The sequence below is a fragment of the Lithobates pipiens genome, unplaced genomic scaffold (assembly GCF_037356315.1).
Source record: "Lithobates pipiens isolate NorthernLeopardFrog02 unplaced genomic scaffold, aLitPip1_a1.2 Scaffold_23, whole genome shotgun sequence".
In the NCBI taxonomy this organism is placed as follows: Eukaryota; Metazoa; Chordata; class Amphibia; order Anura; family Ranidae; genus Lithobates; species Lithobates pipiens.
In genome coordinates this window covers 313,334,508-313,356,206 of record NW_027507785.1, presented here as the reverse complement: position 1 = coordinate 313,356,206, position 21,699 = coordinate 313,334,508, and the positions used below count along the sequence as shown (strand labels likewise).

At 45.1% G+C, this 21,699-nt stretch overlaps 1 protein-coding gene across 2 annotated transcripts in view; it reads left to right on the top strand.

Moving 5' to 3' along the window:
- Positions 1–21,699, top strand: part of LEPR (leptin receptor) — a 143,998-nt gene that overhangs the window by 28,127 nt on the left and 94,172 nt on the right. For both annotated transcript variants that reach the window (XM_077450538.1, XM_077450539.1), the window contains exon 2: positions 14,273–14,333. In XM_077450538.1, the coding sequence (XP_077306664.1) occupies positions 14,294–14,333 (40 nt within the window). In that variant the 5' untranslated portion in view covers positions 14,273–14,293. The remainder of the gene's footprint in view (positions 1–14,272; positions 14,334–21,699) is intronic.

Sequence of the window (21,699 nt, the reverse complement as noted above, 5' to 3'; positions counted from 1 at the left end):
ATGAGCTAGTATGCTATGCATACTAGCTCATTATGTCTTTGCCTTGCAGGTTGCATTTTTTATTTTTTATTTTTATTGCCTTTACTTCCTCTTTAAAGTGGTTGTAAACTCCGTTTTTTAACTTTTACCTACAGGAAAGCCTATAATAAGGCTTACCTGTAGGTAAAAAAAATATCTCCTAAACCTGTACGGTTTAGGAGATATTCCCCTCGGTATGCGCCGCTGACTGCAGTGGCGCATGCACACAAGGGGATTCTCGGCCTGAAAATCTGGCAGTGGCCGGCCGGCCGGAATGAAATCTCCCGCGCGCATGCGCGGGAGTGACGATATCGCGGCTCCGGCCACTCACAGCGCCGGAGCCGCGATACCCGGAAGAAACGCAGAGGGAGCATGTCAGCTCCCTTGGCGTGGATCGGGACAGATTTCGGGGCCTCGTTCTAAGGTAAGTATTTCATAATGAGCTAGTATGCGGTGCATACTAGCTCATTATGCCTTTTGCTTTGCAGGTTTAAAAAAAATATATACCGGTATATAAATTGCGGGTTTACTACCGCTTTAAAGACAGGATCACGTTGTTGTTGGGAGGAAATGTTGCTGAGTTCAAGTTAAAGCCTCTCCTCATCTATCTTCACAGAATCCACGTGCATTGAAGCAGGTTAGTAAGGACACACTGCCTGTTTATTATCGTGCAAATAACAAAGCATGGGTGACACAAGCTTTATTTGATGACTGGTTCACCAACTGATTCATACCCTCAGTCAAGCGTTATTGTCAGCAAAAGGCAGTTCCCTTTAAAATGATTCTCCTGCTTGATAATGCCCCAGGCCACCTCCAGCATCTTGATAACCTACATCCAGACCTAAAGGTAGTGCATCTGCCTAAAAACACAGCTGCCCTCCTAGGACCCATGGGTCAGGGTGCAATAGCAACATCCAAGGCCTACTATTTGCACAACACCTTTTCCAAAGCTGTGGAAGCAACTGAAAATGATGAAGCTGCCCTTCAAGATTTTTGGAAAGCTTACAGCATTTTAGACTGCATAAAAAACATTCCGTCAGCTTGAGAGCGAGTAAGTGTATGCAGGATGTATGGAAAAAAATGCTTAAAGCGTTTTGTGAACAATGGCGAAGAGTTTGATGAACAGATGTTGAAGCTATAAACCAAAAAATTGTGCAACTTGCTAACAGGCTTGACTTATGCCCCGTACACACGATCGGAATTTTGGTCAGAAAAAGCTCTGATGGTTTTCCCGACGGAATTCTGATGGGTTTTTGCTCAAGCTGTCTTGCCTACACACGGTCCCACCAAATTCCGACCGTCAAGATCGCGGTGACGTACAACACGTACAACGGGACTAGAAAAAGGAAGTTCAATACTCAGTAGCCAATAGCTTCCGTCTCCAAGTTGAATCTGAGCATGCATGAGTTTTTGCGCGCCGGAATTGCATACACACGATCGGAATTTCTGATAGAAAGTTTTTCCGTCAGAAAAATTTAGAAGATGCCCTCAAATTTCTGCTGGCGGGAATTCCGTCAGCTAAATTCCGATGCATACACATGGTCGCATTTTTCAATGAAAAGCTCTCATCGGTCTTTTGCTGGCCAAAATTCTGATCGTGTATACATGGCATTAGATGTTGAAGTGCAAAAATATGTAAATAGAAGGTGCAATCAGTGCCAACAATTAATAAAACCCGCCAAAAATGCAATTGAACGATGACAGATTTTCACAAAAATCAATAACAAATATCAAAAGAAAAAAGTGCAGCGTAATATAGTAATAAATATACTATATAGTTCAAGATGCTGTTGAACTACAAGTCCTAGAAAGATGACTCCACCGGTGAAGATCAGCAATTTCAATAATGGTGACAGACCCTTCACTTTTGATCTAAGTTCTACGCTCACCTCTAGGCATGGACTCCTGAGCTAACAGGTAGTCATGCAAGCAGGTCCCACACAAGAGGTAGGTAGTAGAAACCAATCAATTTCCCCCATTGAGAGTGTCAATCTGGAGGAAAAGTTCTAATTGATTAGTTTCTGCTACCTACATTTTGTGTAGGACCTGCTTGCATGACTACCTGTTAGCTCAGGAGTCCATGCCTAGAGGTGAGCGTAGAACTTAGATCAAAGGTGAAGGGTCTGTCACCATTATTGAAATTGCTGATCTTCACCGGTGGAGTCATCTTTCTAGGACTTGTAGTTCACCGGCATCTTGGACTATATAATATATTTACTGCTATATTGCGCTGCACTTCTTTTTCTTTTGTTAGATGTTGAAGTGACCGATATTAAAGAATTAATGGAATTTGTTGAGGGAGAGCTAAGTAATGAAGATTTAATAGAGTCCAAAGCTAGGAAGCACTTAGAACAGGAAGAGGAAGAAAAGGAGGAAACAACGGAAGAATTACAAAAGAAGTTCACAGTCAGGGGGTTATCTGGCGTGTTCTCAAAAGTGAATGTAGCTTTATTGCAATTAGAGAGTATGGACCCAAATGTTGAAAGGTTCTCTATAGTGGAACGGCAGATGAAGGAACCTATGCGACGTTATCGTGAAATTTATGACGAGCAAAAGGAAATTACAAAGAAGAGCACCTTAACAGAATTCTTCTTGCAAGCTACCCCTACCAGGTCTATAAATTCCTTGTGGTCTTCTCCTTCATCTACAACTCCTGATGACCCTGGTGGTAACTACAATGATGATACTGATGACCCTGGTGATAACTCCAATGATGATACTGATGACCCTGGTGATAACTCCAATGATGATACTGATGACCCTGGGGGGTAACTCCAATGATGATAGTGATGACCCTGGTGGTAACGCCAATGATGATACTGATGACCCTGGGGGTAACTTCAATGATGATAGTGATGACCCTGGTGGTAACTCCAATGATGATACTGATGACCCTGGGGGTAACTCCAATGATGATACTGATGACCTTGGTGGTAACTCCAGTGATGATACTGATGACCCTGGGGGTAACTCCAATGATGATACTGATGACCTTGGTGGTAACTCCAGTGATGATACTGATGACCCTGGGGGTAACTCCAATGATGATACTGATGACCCTGGTGGTAACTCCAATGATGATACTGATGACCTTGGTGGTAACTCCAGTGATGATACTGATGACCCTGGGGGTAACTCCAATGATGATACTGATGACCTTGGTGGTAACTCCAGTGATGATACTGATGACCCTGGGGGTAACTCCAATGATGATACTGATGACCCTGGTGGTAACTCCAATGATGATACTGATGACCTTGGTGGTAACTCCAGTGATGATACTGATGACCCTGGTGGTAACTCCAATGATGATACCGATGACCCTGGTGGTAACTCCAATGATGATACCGATGACCCTGGTGGTAACTCCAATGATGATACCGATGACCCTGGTGGTAACTCCAATGATGATACTGATGACCCTGGTGGTAACTCCAATGTTGATACTAATGACCCTGGTGGTAACTCCAATGATGATACTGATGACCCTGGTGGTAACTCCAATGATGATACTGATGACCCTGGTGGTAACTCCAATGATGATACTGATGACCCTGGTGGTAACTCCAATGATGATACCGATGACCCTGCTGTTATTTTCAATTTCAGTGATGACACTGATAACCCTGAAGCACTATCACCCATTTGATGACTAAGATGTTATTCTAAATGTCTACTGTGCAGTATACGTTTACTTTTTGGGCACTGTACTGTCTATGTATCCTGTACAATACAGTACAGTGCAGTATTTTTGTTTATATTTTTGTGTTCTGTACTTCTACAAAATAAAACCACATTATTGCATTGAAGTTTTGTGTTTAGAAGCGTTTTTTACGAATATGGTACAGTACAGTAGTTAGGAATGCTTAAAATATTGATAACTTATGGTTCCTCGTTTAACGACCAATTTGTTTAACGACCTGGTCGCTGGAATGGAACCCGGTCGTTAAGTGAAGAGTACCTGTACAATTTTTATTTACATTTTTTTTACATACTGCCAGCAGTGCAGTACAACCTCGTCATATGACTGATATGACATACATATGACAGTATGCACAAAAAAAGTTATTTAATTTTTATTAAATTTTCTTTTTCTTTTTTTTTACTTTTTTTTTTTTTTTTTACAAACTTTCATCAAAGTAGTTTAGTGGGGGGGTCTATCAGGATTTTTTTTTTTACACTGTTATTGCTTAGAACAATGATTATAACAATGACGACATTGATCCGCTGTGTCAGCCTGCAGCTGCCATCCTGCTGCAGTAATTGTATTGTGGCAGGGCAGCTAGTGGTTAAAATGCAGTACATGCAATGCTGTGAGAAAACATTAAAGCGGAGGTTCACACAAAAATTGAACCTCCACTTTTCGGAACCCTCCCCCCCCTCTGGTGTCACATATGGCACCTTTCAGGGGGGAGGGGGTGCAGATAACTGTCTAAGACAGGTATTTGCACCCACTTCCGGGCATAGATTCACACAGGAGTCTATGCCTCTTCCTGTCACGCCAAGCTGTCTGCTGGGACACACATGGGTCCCAGAGACAACGCGGAACATTCTCATTGTGCTGCACGACTCGCGCATGCGCAGTAGGGAACCGCAAAGTGAAGCCGCAAGGCTTAATTTCCTGATTCCCATACTGAAAATGGCAACGACAGCATCTGAGGATCGAGGGACGGTTCGGCCTCGGGTGCCAACATCACTGGACCCTGGGACAGGTGAGTGTCCTTATTTTAAAGGTCAGCAGCTGCAGTATTTGTAGCTGGTGACTTTTAAAAAAACTAAAATTTTGCGGGACTCCCTCTTTAAGAAGAAGAGATGGGTCTATCTAAGGACTAAATTACAGGGAAGCAGGATTATACCATTAACATATATAGAAAAAAAAAAACTAGTTGTAGTTACACTGAATTGCCACTAGATGTCAGTATCAAGACAATACATACAAATTGAAATCCAATGCTACAGTATTGGATACATGATAAGTGTTCCAGAATTTAGCTAATTTTAACCTGAAGGTTCAATATAGCTTTCTGTGTCCTATGACCTTTACATTTTGTTGGATATCGGAAGATGCATTCTTATAAGAATATTTATTTTCCCATTCTCTTAGACAATTTTCTGAAACCGTCAAGTGATAATTCCTGAGTTAGCTAAATCTTGTCCCCTCCGGTGTGCTCTTTATTGTGAAGCCTTTCAGACACAAAAATAATTACAAGGTTTTGAGCTCAATGTAATTGGCATTATATAAAAAAGCTGATTAATGCCTAGTCTTGTAAACAGATACAGAAAGTAAACTGGAAGACTTTGCACACCTTTTGTTGGGATGCATTCACCATTCTGCTCCAATATTATGCTGTAAATGACTCTTCTAATAATACTCTGTGACCTGACATAAAAAGAACACATTCAAAAGGAATTCCTTGAAGGCTTAACAGTGACCTGATTGCTAAAATATGTGCAGACATATAGAAGAATCAGGACATCGAGGGATACTGACTTATGTTCTCTCAGTCCATGGACTTCACAGTATGAATACTCCACTAATACACTATATTATCAAAAGTATTGAGACACCTGCCTTTACACGCACATGAACTTTAATGGCATCCCAGTCTTAGTCTCCTCTTGTGCACTGGTCCAAATCATTTGGTGGAGAAAGGTGACAGGCCTGCAGCACAGCAGTGGTGGGAGAAGCGAGGAGGAAAACACAGATCAGGCCAGGCTAGCGTGGCCATGGCGCCGGGGTTGTTCTGGCCAAAAGAGAACTGGCAAAGGGAGCAGCCGGAGCTCTCACTGCCCTTGGGATGGTGTCACCTCTGGGGGGTGTCACCTGACCTGGGTGAGGAGCGCACCGCTATAGCGATGCCACCGACAGCCTCCACAGCGTGGCACCCGGGGCAGACTGCCCCCCCCCCTTTTGGTATGCCCCTGCCCTCTAGGTGATCTATGTACATTGCAAGGAGTATAACAAACTTTGTTGCAGATTCTTACCTTTTGTTATTCTGAAGAAATCCATGTGTGTTTGTCTGTGCCTCTGTTCTGAGTGGGTCTAATGTGAGTGGTTTCATAAATAACTGTCAGGTGTGGCAGCAGCAGGGCACTAATGAGGAAATCTGCTGGATCTGCATCCCTTTAGATGGGTTCCAGTATTAATAACAATTAAAAATGATGCTATGGCTAGAATGTTGTCTGTGTTGGCAGCTACTATGCATACCTATGCTGCTCCCTGTCTTTGACGTGGGGCTGCGGCTCCCTGTCCACAGGCTAGGGACACGTCTACTTTGGCAGGGGAGGAATATAGGATGTCGGATGATAGTATACATTTCCGATTGATCCACAGGGTGGGCAGCTCCCATTCTGATGGGCGTGGCAAGATCTGGTGGGTATTTACTTGGACATCTGTATGTGGATACATACAGAGTTAACTGGAGGAGGCCAGTCATTCACCGCTTTGGCTCTGAGAAAGAGGGTCCTCCCTCGAAACGCGTAAGCCATTTATGATGCCATCTGGTTCCCCCCAACATCTGGTCCAGGTTGCAGGTGTCTAGAGACACGGCTCTATTTGCTGGTGTATTGACAAGCCTTTTAATCCTGTTTGTTTTTGAGTGTGACTACTGCTGTTACACTTTTTAATACATTTTATCTTTGGTAATGCACAAGGTTGATGGGCCCTCTTTTCTTCTTTATATACTTTATTTTCTATGTCAGATTCACTCACTTCTGTCTCCTCGACCCACAGGCCATTAACATCAATACAACACAACAAAACTCTATGCAGAATAATGTATCTAATTTGGCTGCCTCCTTTAAATAGTGTTCCAGAGAACGAAAGCAGACCTTTTTGTTCTAAATTATTATTATTATTAATATTATACACGATTTATGTAGCGCTAACAGTTTACGCAGCTCTTTACAATGTATAAAGGGGGACGACACAATTACAGTACAATACAAAAGGTACAGGAGGGCCCGGCTCATAGAGCTTACATTCTAAAGGGAGGGGGTGGTGGTATAAAAGGTAATAGCAGGGGCGTAACTATAGGGGGTGCAGCAGTCGCGACCGCAACTGGGCCCTGTTCTGCAGGGGGGCCATGCAGCCCCCTCTACATATGGCTGGCAGCAGCATAGGCAGCTAGGGGAACCAGTGCACCATGCACACGGGTGGCTGGAGATGGAGGGTGACTAGCAGAGCTCCATGCTCGACTATTGCACTGGCTGCTCTTTAGTTGTGCATTCCCAGCATGATCTGTGTCCTCGGCCGGCTCCTCAGAGTACCCCTCTCCTGTTCCATGCATTGCCGCTCAGTCCGATGTCTGTTCTCCCCAGCCAGACTCCAGCACACAGATGCAGTGCAGCCCTATGAGAGACGGCTCCCCGGGGGACACTGCAGGCTTGTCTGCCAGCCCCACTCCTCCCCCGTCATACACAGATGATGAAAGGTCTTTCTGGGAGATATGCTGATCACTTGTCCAGCACACTGGATGGAGCCCAGGCCAACATGAATGAGTGCACAACCTCCAGCTTGGTCATGGTGAGTGAGAGGACCCCACACACCATTACATACCCCCTCCATCTCCCCCTGGGGACAGGGGCCCCTTCTCACATGGGGACAGGGACCCCCATCTCTGCTGGGGACAGGGACCCCTTCTCACCTGGGGCAGTAACTTCATCTGCTCTTGAGAAAAGGACCTCATCTCTGGGGACAGGGACCCTATCCTGCCTAGGGACAGTCCCCCAATGGGGCACCTAAAAATAAAAAAAATAATAATAAAAAAAAACTACTGATGCCAGTGGTGGAACTACAGGGCTCACAAAGGTCATACCTGTGACCACACCCTGGAGTTCCACCGCCGGACTCGGAGGGAAGGGCCCTGGCTGGGGTTCAGGGGGGCCCTTCATGGTTTCTTGCATCTGGGCCCTGAAGGTTTTAGTTACGCCACTGGGTAATGGCTGCAGAGAATGATTTGATGGGGGGGGCTCGGGGACAGTTGTTAGGTGGGTGTGGGATAGGCTTCCCTGAATAAATGAGTTTTCAGAATAACTTTAGTCACTTGAGCAAATAAAGAGAGGATATAAGGGTTGAAATCCATCAGTCTTCAGCTAGCCTTCCAGCGTTATGAATAATGTAATCTTGGATGGTGGGAAATAGCAAAATTGGCTAATCTGTGGGGTATCTGCATTTCACTTCAAACTTTCCTCATATGGCTTTAATTGTATTGTATCCAATAGGATTGCTGTTAATAAAGATGTGAATAGGATATAGATGTCTGCATACAGTGTTCATAGAGTGTAACCACAAGTACCAGAAAGCTGGATTAAGTAGATGATGTCTATATGCAGTGTTCTAATTAATCTATATGGGCAAATGCCCACTCACCATGCTGGTTACAGAAGCCGCTGGTAGCGATGCAGGTGATGAAGGCTCTTTCAGGAACCCCCCTGATTCCTGGCTCTGAGAAAGGTGCCTGTCCCCATCACAACACGCCGCGGCCTAATTGGCAGAATACATGAATCAGACTGAGACAGTAGTACAGTTAAATTACACTTGTTTAATAATAATGATAAAGAGGTAAACAGAGTAAACGTGGTCAAAACATGCCCAGAGTTCAGGAATCGGAATGGATAGTCAGACAAGCCAAAACATCAGGGAGCCAGAGATGAACGTAGTAGAACAGCAAGCAGGATCTGAAGCCAGAAGGAATGTCAGCCAAGCAAGTCTTTAACAGGAACAAAGGAGACCATCTCTAGAGATGTGACCAAATCGAAGGCAGAGATCATCTGGACTGGATGGCTTAAGTAGGCAGGACTGACGAGCAGGATATCATAAACAGGTGAGTCACTGTGGAGAGAAAGGAGCTGTCAATTAGTCGACAGTTCAGCGGCCAGCTTTGAGAAGGAAGGGTTGAGCCCAGCCCTGACACTACTCGGATCTGGAGTGCAGGTGTCGCTGGAAGATCTGGAACAGTCACCGATCCGCTGTAGTGGAGAAGTGATGCTGTCCGCAGAGATTTCTCTGGATGCAGCTGTATGACTCCCCGCTGTGCAGGCCACAAATCAGCAGCAGCTTGCACAAACACAGAGCTCCTGCTGGCAGAATTCAAGCTGGCATCCCAAGAGAGCGATGTAAGCCTAAACCAGTCCTTTTATATCCTCTCCCAGCAGTCTCTTCTGTCTACTCAGCTATCTGGTAATAGTAGTTCAGGCCAGTCTTGCTGGAAATTGAAACCTCAGCATTCTGAACTACACATCCAATGATGCTTTGCCCTGCTCTAAGTTTAGTCTGAAAAGAAATGACACAGAGTTCAGGCCAACACTAGGAGACAACCCTACATTAATTAACGCTGTACACTGTCCCTGAATGACAAATATAATTTATGTTGCACGCCATGACCAATTGGAAGTTGTTAAAGCACCATTTTAATCATATGGTTGATTCCAGTATGGTGTGAGAGGAATACACCCCAAACTGCTTGCACAGTCTGTTATCATTGCTCTTGTAGGTCTTCATTACTCCTAGGACATTATTAGGGGGTTATTAAAATTTGAAGGGAATAGGAAGTAAGTCCAGGAATGTTATTGTCATGGTCCGAGGTCAGGCTTAGAAACCAGTAGATATAGCAGTAGAGCGGCTCCCCCCGACCAGCTGAATAGGTGCAGCAGCAGGTCACCTTGACAGATGATGCAGGCTCACCCAAGGTGCAGGGTCTAAGCACTAACCAGTACTCACCAGAGCTCCTGATTTTGGAGATAGTTTTCGCTGCTTGTTAATACCAGGTTGCGGTCCTCAGAATTGCCTCACCACGGGGTGATCAAGCTGGGGTCCAGTAGCAGATATAGCAGGAAAGAATCAAGCAGAAGCATAGTCAGTAAACATGCCAAAGGACGGTAACACATGGTTGCAGGTTGGGATTAAGCAGAAGCGCAGTCAAGGATCAAGCTAATGGTCGGGTGGTAGCAGAGATACAGATGGCAGCAGGAGTGACAAGAGCAATAATTGACAAGAGTAATGTATTTGCTGGAGAGAGAACAATAATCTGGCAAACAGAAAGTGCAGAGACATGGATTAAATCAGGAAGTTCATGGGAGAAGCAAAGAGTTCAAGGTTCACAGGAAGCAAGACATAAGGCAAGGTTGTCTAAGCAATCAGGCATGGAGTCGTCCAGCATCTCAGGTGGCTCAGTGAAAAGAGTCACTGCCATACACAGCAGAGACCCCGGGTTCAGGTCAAAGCCCTGACAGTTATCAGCTTAAGGCATAATATACATGGGGGTAATTTTGGGCAGGGGTGGCGCTGAGCACCGCGTACTCGGGGGACCATGTTTTTCAGTAAACACTGATGTGTGTGTGATTACCATCATTCACACCTGGTAGGAGGGTGGTTCATGTCAGTTAGTTATTATATATAGGGAGCTCCTGCAAGGATGCAAGTAGTGTTGTGGCAATTGATGAGGCAGCATACCAGCGGTTCGGATCGGTTTAGGTAATAGATTTTTCTGACATACTTTTCTACATCTGCAGCTGTTTAAACCATGTTTTGTTAACTAGATATTATGCTTACCATATCCACTCTTCCTGTTATTCTTAGCCCTTGTACACACGATCGGAGATTCCGACGGAATGTGTCCGATCAGAGCGTTTTGTCGGATATTCCGACTGTGTGTGGTCTGCATCGGACTGTTTCCGTCGGAAAATATCCATCGGACCCAATTTTCCAACTTGCCGGAAATATTTTCAGACAAAATGCTCCGATCGGACATACTCCGATCATGTGTAGAGAATTCCAATCGGACAAAGTGCCACGCATGCTCAGATCAAATTCCTACATCAAAGCTATTGGCTACTAGCGTGAACGTAGTCCCATCGTAACGAAATTACATCATCACGTTCTGAATGATCGGATTTTCTGACAACTTTGTCCGACCGTGTGTATGCAACAGTTTCGAACAAGATCCGTCGGACAAAATCCGACAGACAAAATCCGACGGATTTGGTTGTCGGAATCTCCGACCGTGTGTACAGGGGCTTAGATTGTGAAATTTTTGGATGTGTCCTTCTGTGGGTCATTCGGGTCTCTTTTTGGAACCTTTCAAATCACCAAATATGTTTCCTATACGGGCCATTGGTGCTTATGGATCCATTAATCCCACACCGTATGGTATAATCTGCCCCCATCTATGTGCGCACGCCATCTTTTTGAGGTATATATTTAATTAGTGCTTGTTTCTTATTTAATTAAAAGCATCCTTTGGTTGATTCCCATGCCAACTTCTCTTTGTGAGGATATATTGGCAAAAAAATTGGGGTATTAGAAATTAAAAAAAAATTATAAGCTGTAGATTCTGATAGCTGTTTTTCGCTGGTTGCGCTCAGGTGATCATAGTGCCCACTCCCCACATTAACCAGGAAGCCTCTCTCTCTCCCTTTTTTTTCTTTGCTGCACACGTTTTTCATTTTTTGTCCGATTTTCTACTAGTCTATTTTTTGGACTCTGATGGTCTATTAGGCATGTAAGTATATGAGCAACATATGGTTGTGCCTTTGCCCTAATCCACCTGTTTCCATTAGGTGAATAATGATGTTGATTTAATGTACGTCATTATTGAAAATGTGTATGGCCGCGTACACACGGGCGGATTGTCTGTCCAACTTAGTCCGCGTTTCAGCGGACAATACGCTCGTGTGTGGGCTTCAGTGGACTTTTTCAGCGGACAATCTGACGAACAAAGTCTTACGGAATTTCCGTAAGACAGTCCGTTCAAACTTGGTTTTGTCCGTCCAAACTTGGTTTCAGCGGACAGTCCGCTCGTGTGTAGGCAAGTTGGACGGACTAAGTATGGCGCATGCTCAGAAAGGGTTTACACGGCCGAAGGTTGCATTGCAGTGTATAGGACGTCGTTTTTCTAGTCCCGTCGTACGTGCTGTACACGTCATCACGCACGCTTTCAGCGGACTGTCTGCTCATCGTGTGTGGTCAAGTCCGTTCATGCAAATTTTGAACGGACTGTCTGTCGGATTGTCTGACGAACTTAGTTGGGCAGACAATCCGCCCGTGTGTACGCGGCCTATCTTTTATATTTTATATTGCTACATATAATACAAATTGCATGTCGGCTTATCCCTGAAGAAGGAGTGTATGATACTCTGTAACGCGTAGGAAACACGAATGCATAAATCTTTATTTTATGTTTACATTTTGAGTGCATGTATGCTTGGAACCCTCCGGGAAATATATGCATTCTAAAGCGATTTGTACAGACAATCCAATTAAGTGTTTTTATGAATATATATTTTTGTTACTGTTTTTGATAATTGTTAAATAAAACTACTTTATACTCTTTTACTAAATTGAGTGTCTCACAGTCCATGCCTAAAAACACCTTGTATGATTTTGATTATGAGCCCCCCTCCTAGTGCCAGCTTGATAAAAGTCTCCAACTTCTGGGGTATGGGGAGCAGAGCGACTCCCTCCACTTCATCACACGAGAGGTGATCCGTGTGTATAAACCAACGCGTATACTGACTTATAGAGGGTCATTATTTGAACTACTGCAAAAGGAGGGGGCATCTAAGCCCAAAAGTAACCCCTGGCACCTTAGTGAGCTCACTATGCTGGGGAGGAGGAAATCTTCTCTGCTCCATTGTGAAGTCTCCCAGTTCCAGTTTCTTCTCTTGTCCTGGCTTACCAAACAGCACAGAGATCCTGAAGGCTGTAGTGCAGGGCCGTCTTTAAGGCAGGGCAAAAGGGGCAGCAGCCCTGGGCCCTGTCATTGTTGTGGGGCCCAAAGCAGCTGCCTCATACTTGCCGACTATCCCAGTTTAAATTCCTTTGTCCCTTGAGGATTTAGTCCCTTGCTGTGTCCTGATATCTCAGTGTGAAGTGCTGGTACTAATGCTGCCCAGCTCTGCCCTATTGTTGTGTACAGATGACTCACCTGCAGACCCTGTGTTTACATGTAAATAACCGGCATTCATATGTAAATAGCAGTGGCATTCATAAGTAAATACCTGCAGCTGTTATGTAAATAAAGACGGCAGTCATATGTATATCATGCCCCCCCTGCAGTGAGGAGATGATGTGCTGTGACCTCTAGCAACCAATCAGTGAGAAGTATTACTGTACTGTAATCTCTAGCAACCAATTAACGCTTGTTAATTGGTTGCTAGAGATTACAGTACAGTAATAGTACTGTAGACATCATTTGCTGTAACCTCTAGCAACTAATCAGTGAGCCATAATGTCGTAAGTCTTGCTGCTATTTATCATATGTCTCAGAGCAGGTGGAGAGTGAAATTTCATGGGGGGGGGGGGGGGCCCAAGAAATTTTTTGCCCAGGGTCCAATCAATAATAAAGATGGCCCTGCTGTAGTGAGGTATTAAAAGGCATTTTAGGTGCAGCACAGCATACCATAAGCATACCCACCGCCAGAACTTTTTTCAAGGGGGGCATCATTTTAGGGTGACTCCATGCACCACCCCTTTTCGACAATGTCATTATCACATTATCATGTTCAGAGACTACGGACATAGTACAGTCCCTAGGATAAGTAATCCCCATGTACCATGATGCTCTCCTAGTCTCCTTTGATTGGCCCTCAGTTATGGCCAATAGGGAAGGAACAGAGCCCACACCCGATAGCAATGCAACTGTGCTGAATTTAAGATCCCATCCCTGATTCCAGGGGGGGGCACTTGACCCCCCTTGCCCCTACCTGCGGACGCCCATGCCCACCGCCACCATCGACCCTGCAGGAGGTGCCTACATTCAGCTATTATAGCTGCAACATTGTCACTCTTTGCCACAATCCCTTGGCGCTAGAAACTTCTAGCTGGTGCCCACCAAAGTAAATGTAGCCAATTCCTCTATTTTATAAACTTACCAGTGAAATGATGTTTCAGTTTATTGTATTTTGTGTTTCCAGAAGGATTTCTCTGATGATGTTCCTTCGTTGCACATATGACCCTGCATACATTTCGTTTGTCTAAGCACTGTACTTTTCCAATGAATACAAATGATTGTGACTGCAGCATATAAAGTCAGTCGTTGTGCAGAAAACATAACTCACCTGGATTAACATACTAAGCAGTTTGGTGCCAGCGGGGGATGGGGGGTGCAGGGGTCACTCACAGCGCTGTTTATCTGCATCCACTGACAGCAAATGGTATAATCAATAAAGTGCATACCCTGGATGAATATTGATCGGTTGTGTGTGATGTGTGGCGCTTGCTCAATGCTAATTCTTTACATGTGTTTCTTTTCAGATCCTCCTGGAATTTGGAGTCATGTTCCAACAATGGGCGCTGGCAGTTGTGCTGCAGTGGGGTAAGACTGCCCATTGACTTGCTTATCTTTTTTTTCTTCTAAATGATACTAAACTTACATTTTCATTTACATTGTCCGTTCTCTTTCTGTATGTGGATGATGGCACTGTAATTATTTTAATAAAAAAAAAATGTAAGTACCTTTTTTCCTAATCAATATACAGCTGTCATATGACCCAGCTCTCTCCCAGCCTGTCTGCAGGGAAACATAAGTAGGAGGAGCTTCTAGACCTCTGCTGCTGGTCACATGTTCAAAATTAAAAAAAAAACAGCCTTGTGAATACAGAGTAAAAATAAATAAATAATATCAATAAACTGTCTAAATTGTCATACAAATATATATTTGAATTTAAATCGTTATAATTTAGTGGAAATAACATGGTGGGGGGCGGATTTCTGCCAGTCACGCCCCTCCCAGCCTGTGTCCTAAAATAAAGCCTAGTGAACACTATACAAAAATATGTTTCGTTTTCGTTTCATTCGTTTTTGGGGTCAGTTTTTATGATCAAATTTTGTAAATTCGAAAATCCGTAAATTCGAAAATCCGGAAATTCGTAAGTTCTAAAATCCGGAAATTTGAAAATCGGGAAATTCGGAGATGTGAAAATTTGGAAATTTCAAAAACCCGAAAATTTGAAAATCTGAAAATAAGAAAGAAAATCCAAAAATTAGAAACAACGAAAATCAGAAAACTAATATTAAAGCGGAGGTCCACCCTAAAATGGATTCCTCCCCCCCTCCGGTGCCACAATTGGCACCTTTCAGGGGGGAGGGGGGTGCAGTTACCTGGATAATCCAGGTAACTGCACCCACTTCCGGGCTAGCTCTCTGCGGAAAGGGGCGTACATTGCGCCCCTTTCCGCAAGTGCCCGCCCCCTTCCGCAAGTGCCCCGCTGCCTGCTGGGAAACACACAGATCCCAGAGGCAGCGGGGACCGTCCTCATTGCGCAGCGCGGCTCGCGCATGCGCAGTAGGGAACCGGGAAATGAAGCCGAAAGGCTCCATTTCCTGATTCCCATACCCAAGATGGCGGAGGCAGCACTCGAGTGTCGATCTAGAGATCGGCTTCGGGTGCCGACATCGCAGGCGCGCTGGACAGGTAAGTGTCACTATTTTAAAAGTCAGCAGCTGCAGTATTTGTAGCTGCTGACTTTAAAAAAAAAAAAAAAACGCGGAGTCCCGGCGGACTCCCGCTTTAACCAACTATTAAATTATAGGTATTGGAATTTCCTTTCAAATTTGGCTGTTAGTCAAAGTACCAAATACGAATTTGTCTGAAGTTACGAATTGTCGCATTCATTACGTTCACTAACGGCCAAATTTGAAAGGAAATTCCAATCCATATAATTTAATAGTAAGTAATAGTTAAGTTAATATTAGTTAGTTATTATTTCAGACTTTTGAATTTTCGTTCTTATTTCCGGATTTTCGTTCTTTTGAATTTTCATTCAGATTTTCGGATTTTTTGAATTTCCGAATTTTCGGATTTCGAATTTTCAATTTTCTAAATGTATTAATTTTACTAATTTATACATTTCCAGATTTTCAGATTTCTGGATTTTTGAATTATTAATTTTCAAACATTAATTCGGAAAGATTTGTTAAGCGGGTTTTTGTTAATTTTGATATTTCCGAATTAATGAATTTGTCTAAACGGATTTGAAACGAAACAAATTGCACATGGCCACTGTACTAACAATCTGATGTTAGTACAGCGATCTCGCCGCTGAGTTATTGTGTTCTGACAGGGGGACTGCCCACCAGAACACACTGGTCAGCCATTGACTGAAAGCGCTAATCGGATGCCGATCGTCTGACTTTTTTCGGTCATCCTTCTTCGACAGAAGCCGGACATTAGGCCAACTTCTGTCGGACCGGCTGCCGTACACATGGGCCGAATGTCATCTGGTTTCTATTGAACCAGCCGATACTGCCTGATATTTGGCACATGTGTACGGAGGTGAATCAAGCTGTAATATCCCACCCCCATTGTGTTTAGCTGGTTAGTGGGCATGGAGGAAGAGGGAGGGAGTAGGCTGTCATTTACCACAGTGCGTCCAGAAAGTATTCACAGCGCTTCACTTTTTCCACATTTTATTATATTACAGTCTTATGCCAAAAAGGATTAAATTCAATATTTTCCTCAAAATTCTACAAATAATACCTCATAATGACAACGTGAAAGAAGTTTGTTTGAAATCTTTGCAAATTTATAAAAAAAAACAAAAAAAACAAACACAATCCCATGTACATACGTATTCCCAACCTTTGCTCAATACTTTTTTTTGCAGAATACAGAAAACGAATCTCATAGTGACTGAGTGTAATACCCCATTTGTTGATAGATTTGTATGATGTGTAAAAATTCCATTTTCGGAAAGGCGTTCAATCCAGGGCTGGACTGGGACAGAAATTTGGCCCTGGACTTCATCCAGACCGGCCCACTTACATTTTGAGTGTCCCATCAGCACTCCCTTACATCAGAGTGTCCCATCACCAGCCCCCTTACATCAGAGTGTCCCATCACCAGCCCCCTTACATCAGAGTGTCCCATCAGCACCCCCTTACATCAGAGTGTCCCATCACCAACCCCCTTACATCAGAGTGTCCCATCAGCACCCCCTTACATCAGAGTGTCCCATCATCAGCCCCCTTACATCAGAGTGTCCCATCACCAGCCCCCTTACATCAAAGTGTCCCATCACCAGCCCCCTTACATCAAAGTGTCCCATCACCAGCCCCCTTACATCAGAGTGTCCCATCATCAGCCCCCTTACATCAGAGTGTCCCATCATCAGCCCCCTTACATCAGAGTGTCCCATCATCAGGCCCCTTACATTAGAGTGTCCCATCATCAGCCCCCTTACATCAGAGTGTCCCATCACCAGCCCCCTTACATCAGAGTGTCCCATCATCAGCCCCCTTACATCAGAGTGTCCCATCACCAGCCCCCTTACATCAGAGTGTCCCATCACCAGCACCCCCTTACATCAGAGTGTCCCATCACCAGCCCCCTTACATCAGAGTGTCCCATCACCAGCCCCCTTACATCAGAGTGTCCCATCATCAGCCCCCTTACATCAGAGTGTCCCATCAGCACCTCCTTACACCAGAGTGTCCCATCATCAGCCCCCTTACATCAAAGTGTCCCATCACCAGCCCCCTTACATCAAAGTGTCCCATCACCAGCCCCCTTACATCAGAGTGTCCCATCATCACCCCCCTTACATCAGAGTGTCCCATCATCAGCCCCCTTACATCAGAGTGTCCCATCATCAGGCCCCTTACATTAGAGTGTCCCATCATCAGCCCCCTTACATCAGAGTGTCCCATCACCAGCCCCCTTACATCAGAGTGTCCCATCATCAGCCCCCTTACATCAGAGTGTCCCATCACCAGCCCCCTTACATCAGAGTGTCCCATCACCAGCCCCCTTACATCAGAGTGTCCCATCACCAGCCCCCTTACATCAGAGTGTCTCATCATCAGCCCCCTTACATCAGAGTGTCCCATCATCAGCACCCCCTTACATCAGAGTGTCCCATCATCAGCCCCCTTACATCAGAGTGTCCCATCACCAGCCCCCTTACATCAGAGTGTCCCATCACCAGCCCCCTTACATCAGAGTGTCCCATCACCAGCCCCCTTACATCAGAGTGTCCCATCATCAGCCCCCTTACATCAGAGTGTCCCATCATCAGCCCCCTTACATCAGAGTGTTCCATCACCAGCCCCCTTACATCAGAGTGTTCCATCATCAGCCCCCTTACATCAGAGTGTCCCATCATCAGCCCCCTTACATCAGAGTGTCCCATCATCAGCCCCCTTACATCAGAGTGTCCAATCAGCACCTCCTTACACCAGAGTGTCCCATCACCAGCCCCCTTACATCAGAGTGGCCCACTGAGCCATCGGCCCACCAGGAAACTCCCGGTAGTCCCGATGGCCAGTATATGTTCGTTCTATTGTCTAGTAGTTAGTGGGGTCGTATCAACTCTCATTTTCAACTGTAGGCACAAGAAAATTCGAAGGAACGGGATGTAGAATTTTTCTCAATTGAACAAAATTCTTACTGTGAATCTGTTTTTTGTTGTGGAGAAATCATACATGTGTAGCGCACCCCACATAGGAGCCGCAGGTGAAAAAGGATCCCCCACCCTGCACAGCCAGGCACACCGAATTTCCACAGACACTCAGAGTCAGAAAACAGTCCAGCACTTAGTTTTTTTCTTTATTTGAGAGGATAAAACTTGGATGGGGGGGTAAGGGTATTATGGGATACCCACTTTCCTATATACAGTCTATATATACACACTCCTTCTCTTCCTCCAGCACTAGCTTGCTTGCAGAACTCCACTGGCACTCCACTGTTTTGTGGATCTAACAAAGGCACTTAGTCGAATTTAAAACTAATAGCCCTTTGCAGGCTGGAACCCGAGTCCACCTTTTTTGTGTGTAGCAAAAAGTCAGTGTCCAGCTTTACATCACTGTGGCTACTGATCTAGGGTGCCCACAGGTCCCGGATTGCCCGGGACATTCCCACAATTAGCAGGTCTGTCCCGGGTGCCCAGGCACCTTAATTCTGGGACAATACAGTGTCCCGGAATGAAATTGACAGAGCAAGCAAACCCCACTATAGCACTGGCGCTCTCTATGCCTCCAGCTCCATCCGCCATCTGCTTCTAGCTGAGGGGAGCTGAGACCGCCGGGCCTTATAGTGAGTTGAACTATTTCATTATATCTTACAATGTAATAATAGAAATAGAAAGAAAAATCACCCCTGAAATCCCCGTCAACTCCGAGACATCCCCGGTTCTTGGCAAAATTATCCCTGAATGGCAGTTTGGAAATGTGGTCACCCTATACTGATCCCAGCACCACCTCTTCAGGCACTGCCAGCCCACCTGGCTGCAGCTGCCTCTTTCACTAGCCCTCCTGCCTACATCTCTTCAGTCCTCCCAGACTGACACCACAGTCCTCCCAGACTGCTCACTCACCAGCCCATCTGTCCGTTTCCTCTGGAGATCTCCTGGACAACCTGACCTGCTCCTGCTGTCCTCTTCTTGCTCCCGTGCCTCCAGGAAAGATTTCCTCTGTGTGCTGTAGAGGGTCCCACCAGAGCCTGAGTCCCAGGCCCAAACTCACCCTCCTAGACTAGGGGGCACACTCAAGGGCCACCAACAGCCTTCTCAGTACTCCTCCATCTTCCACCCCTGCTGGCATAACCTATGAGTTTATTTGAGGTGCCTGTCCCTTGCCAGCCCATTTTGGGAAAGATTGGCTGGGGTCCTCAACAATATTCTAAGCAGCAATTCCTAGACTCTACCCTCTAATTCTGGAAGCTTTTCCAAGTTTCTAGAGAGCATGTTTGTTACCAGAGGTGCGGCTTGCTGAATCATCCAGCCTCCCTGAGTCACACAGCCCTGATCCAGATTCAATCCATTCCTGATTTTCCTACACTAATAACCATGTACACTAGCAGCTAGCTAGAGGTTTCTTCACATAATATAATGAGCATCTCCGACATCTGGGATTACATTTAAGTATGAGGTCTAGGTGAAATTTCATGGGCTTTGGAATTAAAATAGAAGTAAAGGAATCTTTTTTTTTTTGTTATATTCATACTTACCTCAGTGCCTCTGCACTGAAAACCTAGCGATCGAACATTGATTTTTAGAGCTCTGTGAGCAGAGAGCTGGAGACTGACTGTCAGTCACAGCTCTCTGCTCATCTCCCTTCTCACTCATTGGGGCGCTGAGCCGAGGAGGGGGTGGAGCGCGCCATCTCAGGCTCTCAGCAGCTCGCTGAGAGGCTGAGACGGGTGTCAATTCAGGTACCTGGCAGATCCAGACTCCATGGTTGGGATGACATGGTGCCTGGACTGACATTGGGGACGTCAGCAGAGAGCAGACTTCAGTTCCGATCTCTGACGAAAATGGGTCACAGGAGTGCAAAACAAATTGCACTCCTGTGACCCATAGGAGAAGTCCAGCCAAAGAAGCTTTGGCTGGACTTCTCCTTTAAATTAGTTAACTGCATAATTATAAGATTGAATGAATGATTTTTCAGAATTTCCATAAAAATGTTAGAACAAACTGGTATATGGCAAGCTTTAAAGCATAAAAAATATGAATCCAATCTATACACTGGGGAGAGAACCTCTGGGGGAATCTAGGATGGAAAAGGACCTGGGGGGTCCTAGTAGATGATGGGCTCAGCAATGCCAAGCTGCTGCTAACAAAGCAGAGAATATTGGCATGAATTAAAAAGGGGATTAATTCCCGAGATAAAACGATAATTCTCCCGCTCTACAAGACTCTGGTCCGGCCGCACCTGGAGTATGCTGTCCAGTTCTGGGCTCCAGTCCTCGGGAAGGATGTACTGGAAATGGAGCGATGTACAAAGAAGGGCAACGGTGCTAATAAAGGGTCTGGAGGATATTAGTTATGAGGAAAGGTTGTGAGCACTGAACTTATTCTCTCTGGAGAAGAGACGCTTGAGAGGGGATATGATTTCAATTTACAAATACCGTACTGGTGACTCCACAATAGGGAGAAAACTTTTTAGTGGAAGGGAGTTCAACAAGACACATGGCCACTCATTAAAATTAGAAGAAAAGAGGTTTAACCTTAAACTACGTAGAGGGTTCTTTAGCCCTTGTACACACAGTAGGAAATTCCGCCGGAAAATGTCAGATTGGACCGCGTTGTCGGATAATCTGACCGTGTGTGGGCTCCATCGGACTTCTTCCGTCGGAATGTCTGACCAACAAAGTTTGAGAGCTGGATATAAAATGTTCCAACAACAATGGTCCGATCGTTTGTGAATGAATGAATGACTTGTATAGCACTACCTATGCGAACTGAATCGCCTCAGGGTGCTTTCTTGCCACTGGTGTCCATCTGCAGCTTTTTTATGTGGTTCTTTAACCTGTAGGGTCCTGACACACTTACAACATTGACATACACATACACATATTATGGCCAGTTTTTTTGGACAGGATCTAATTGACCTACCAGCATGTCTTTGGAGTGTGGGAGGAAACCGGAGTACCCGGAGGAAACCCATGCAGGCACAGGGAGAACATGCAAACTCCAGGCAGATAGTGTGGTGGTCGGGATTTGAACCAGCAACCCTATTGCTGCTAGGTGAAAGTGCTAACCACTACACCACTGTGCTGCCCTTTGTAGAGAATTCCGATCGGACAAAGTGCCTCGCACGCTCAGATCAAATTACGAGACCAAAGCTATTGGCTACTAGCCGCAACGTAGTCCCGTCGCAGCGAACAAACGTCATCATGTTCTGAACGATCAGATTTTCCGACAGCTTTGTCCTACCGTGTGTATGCAACACCAGTTTCGGACAAA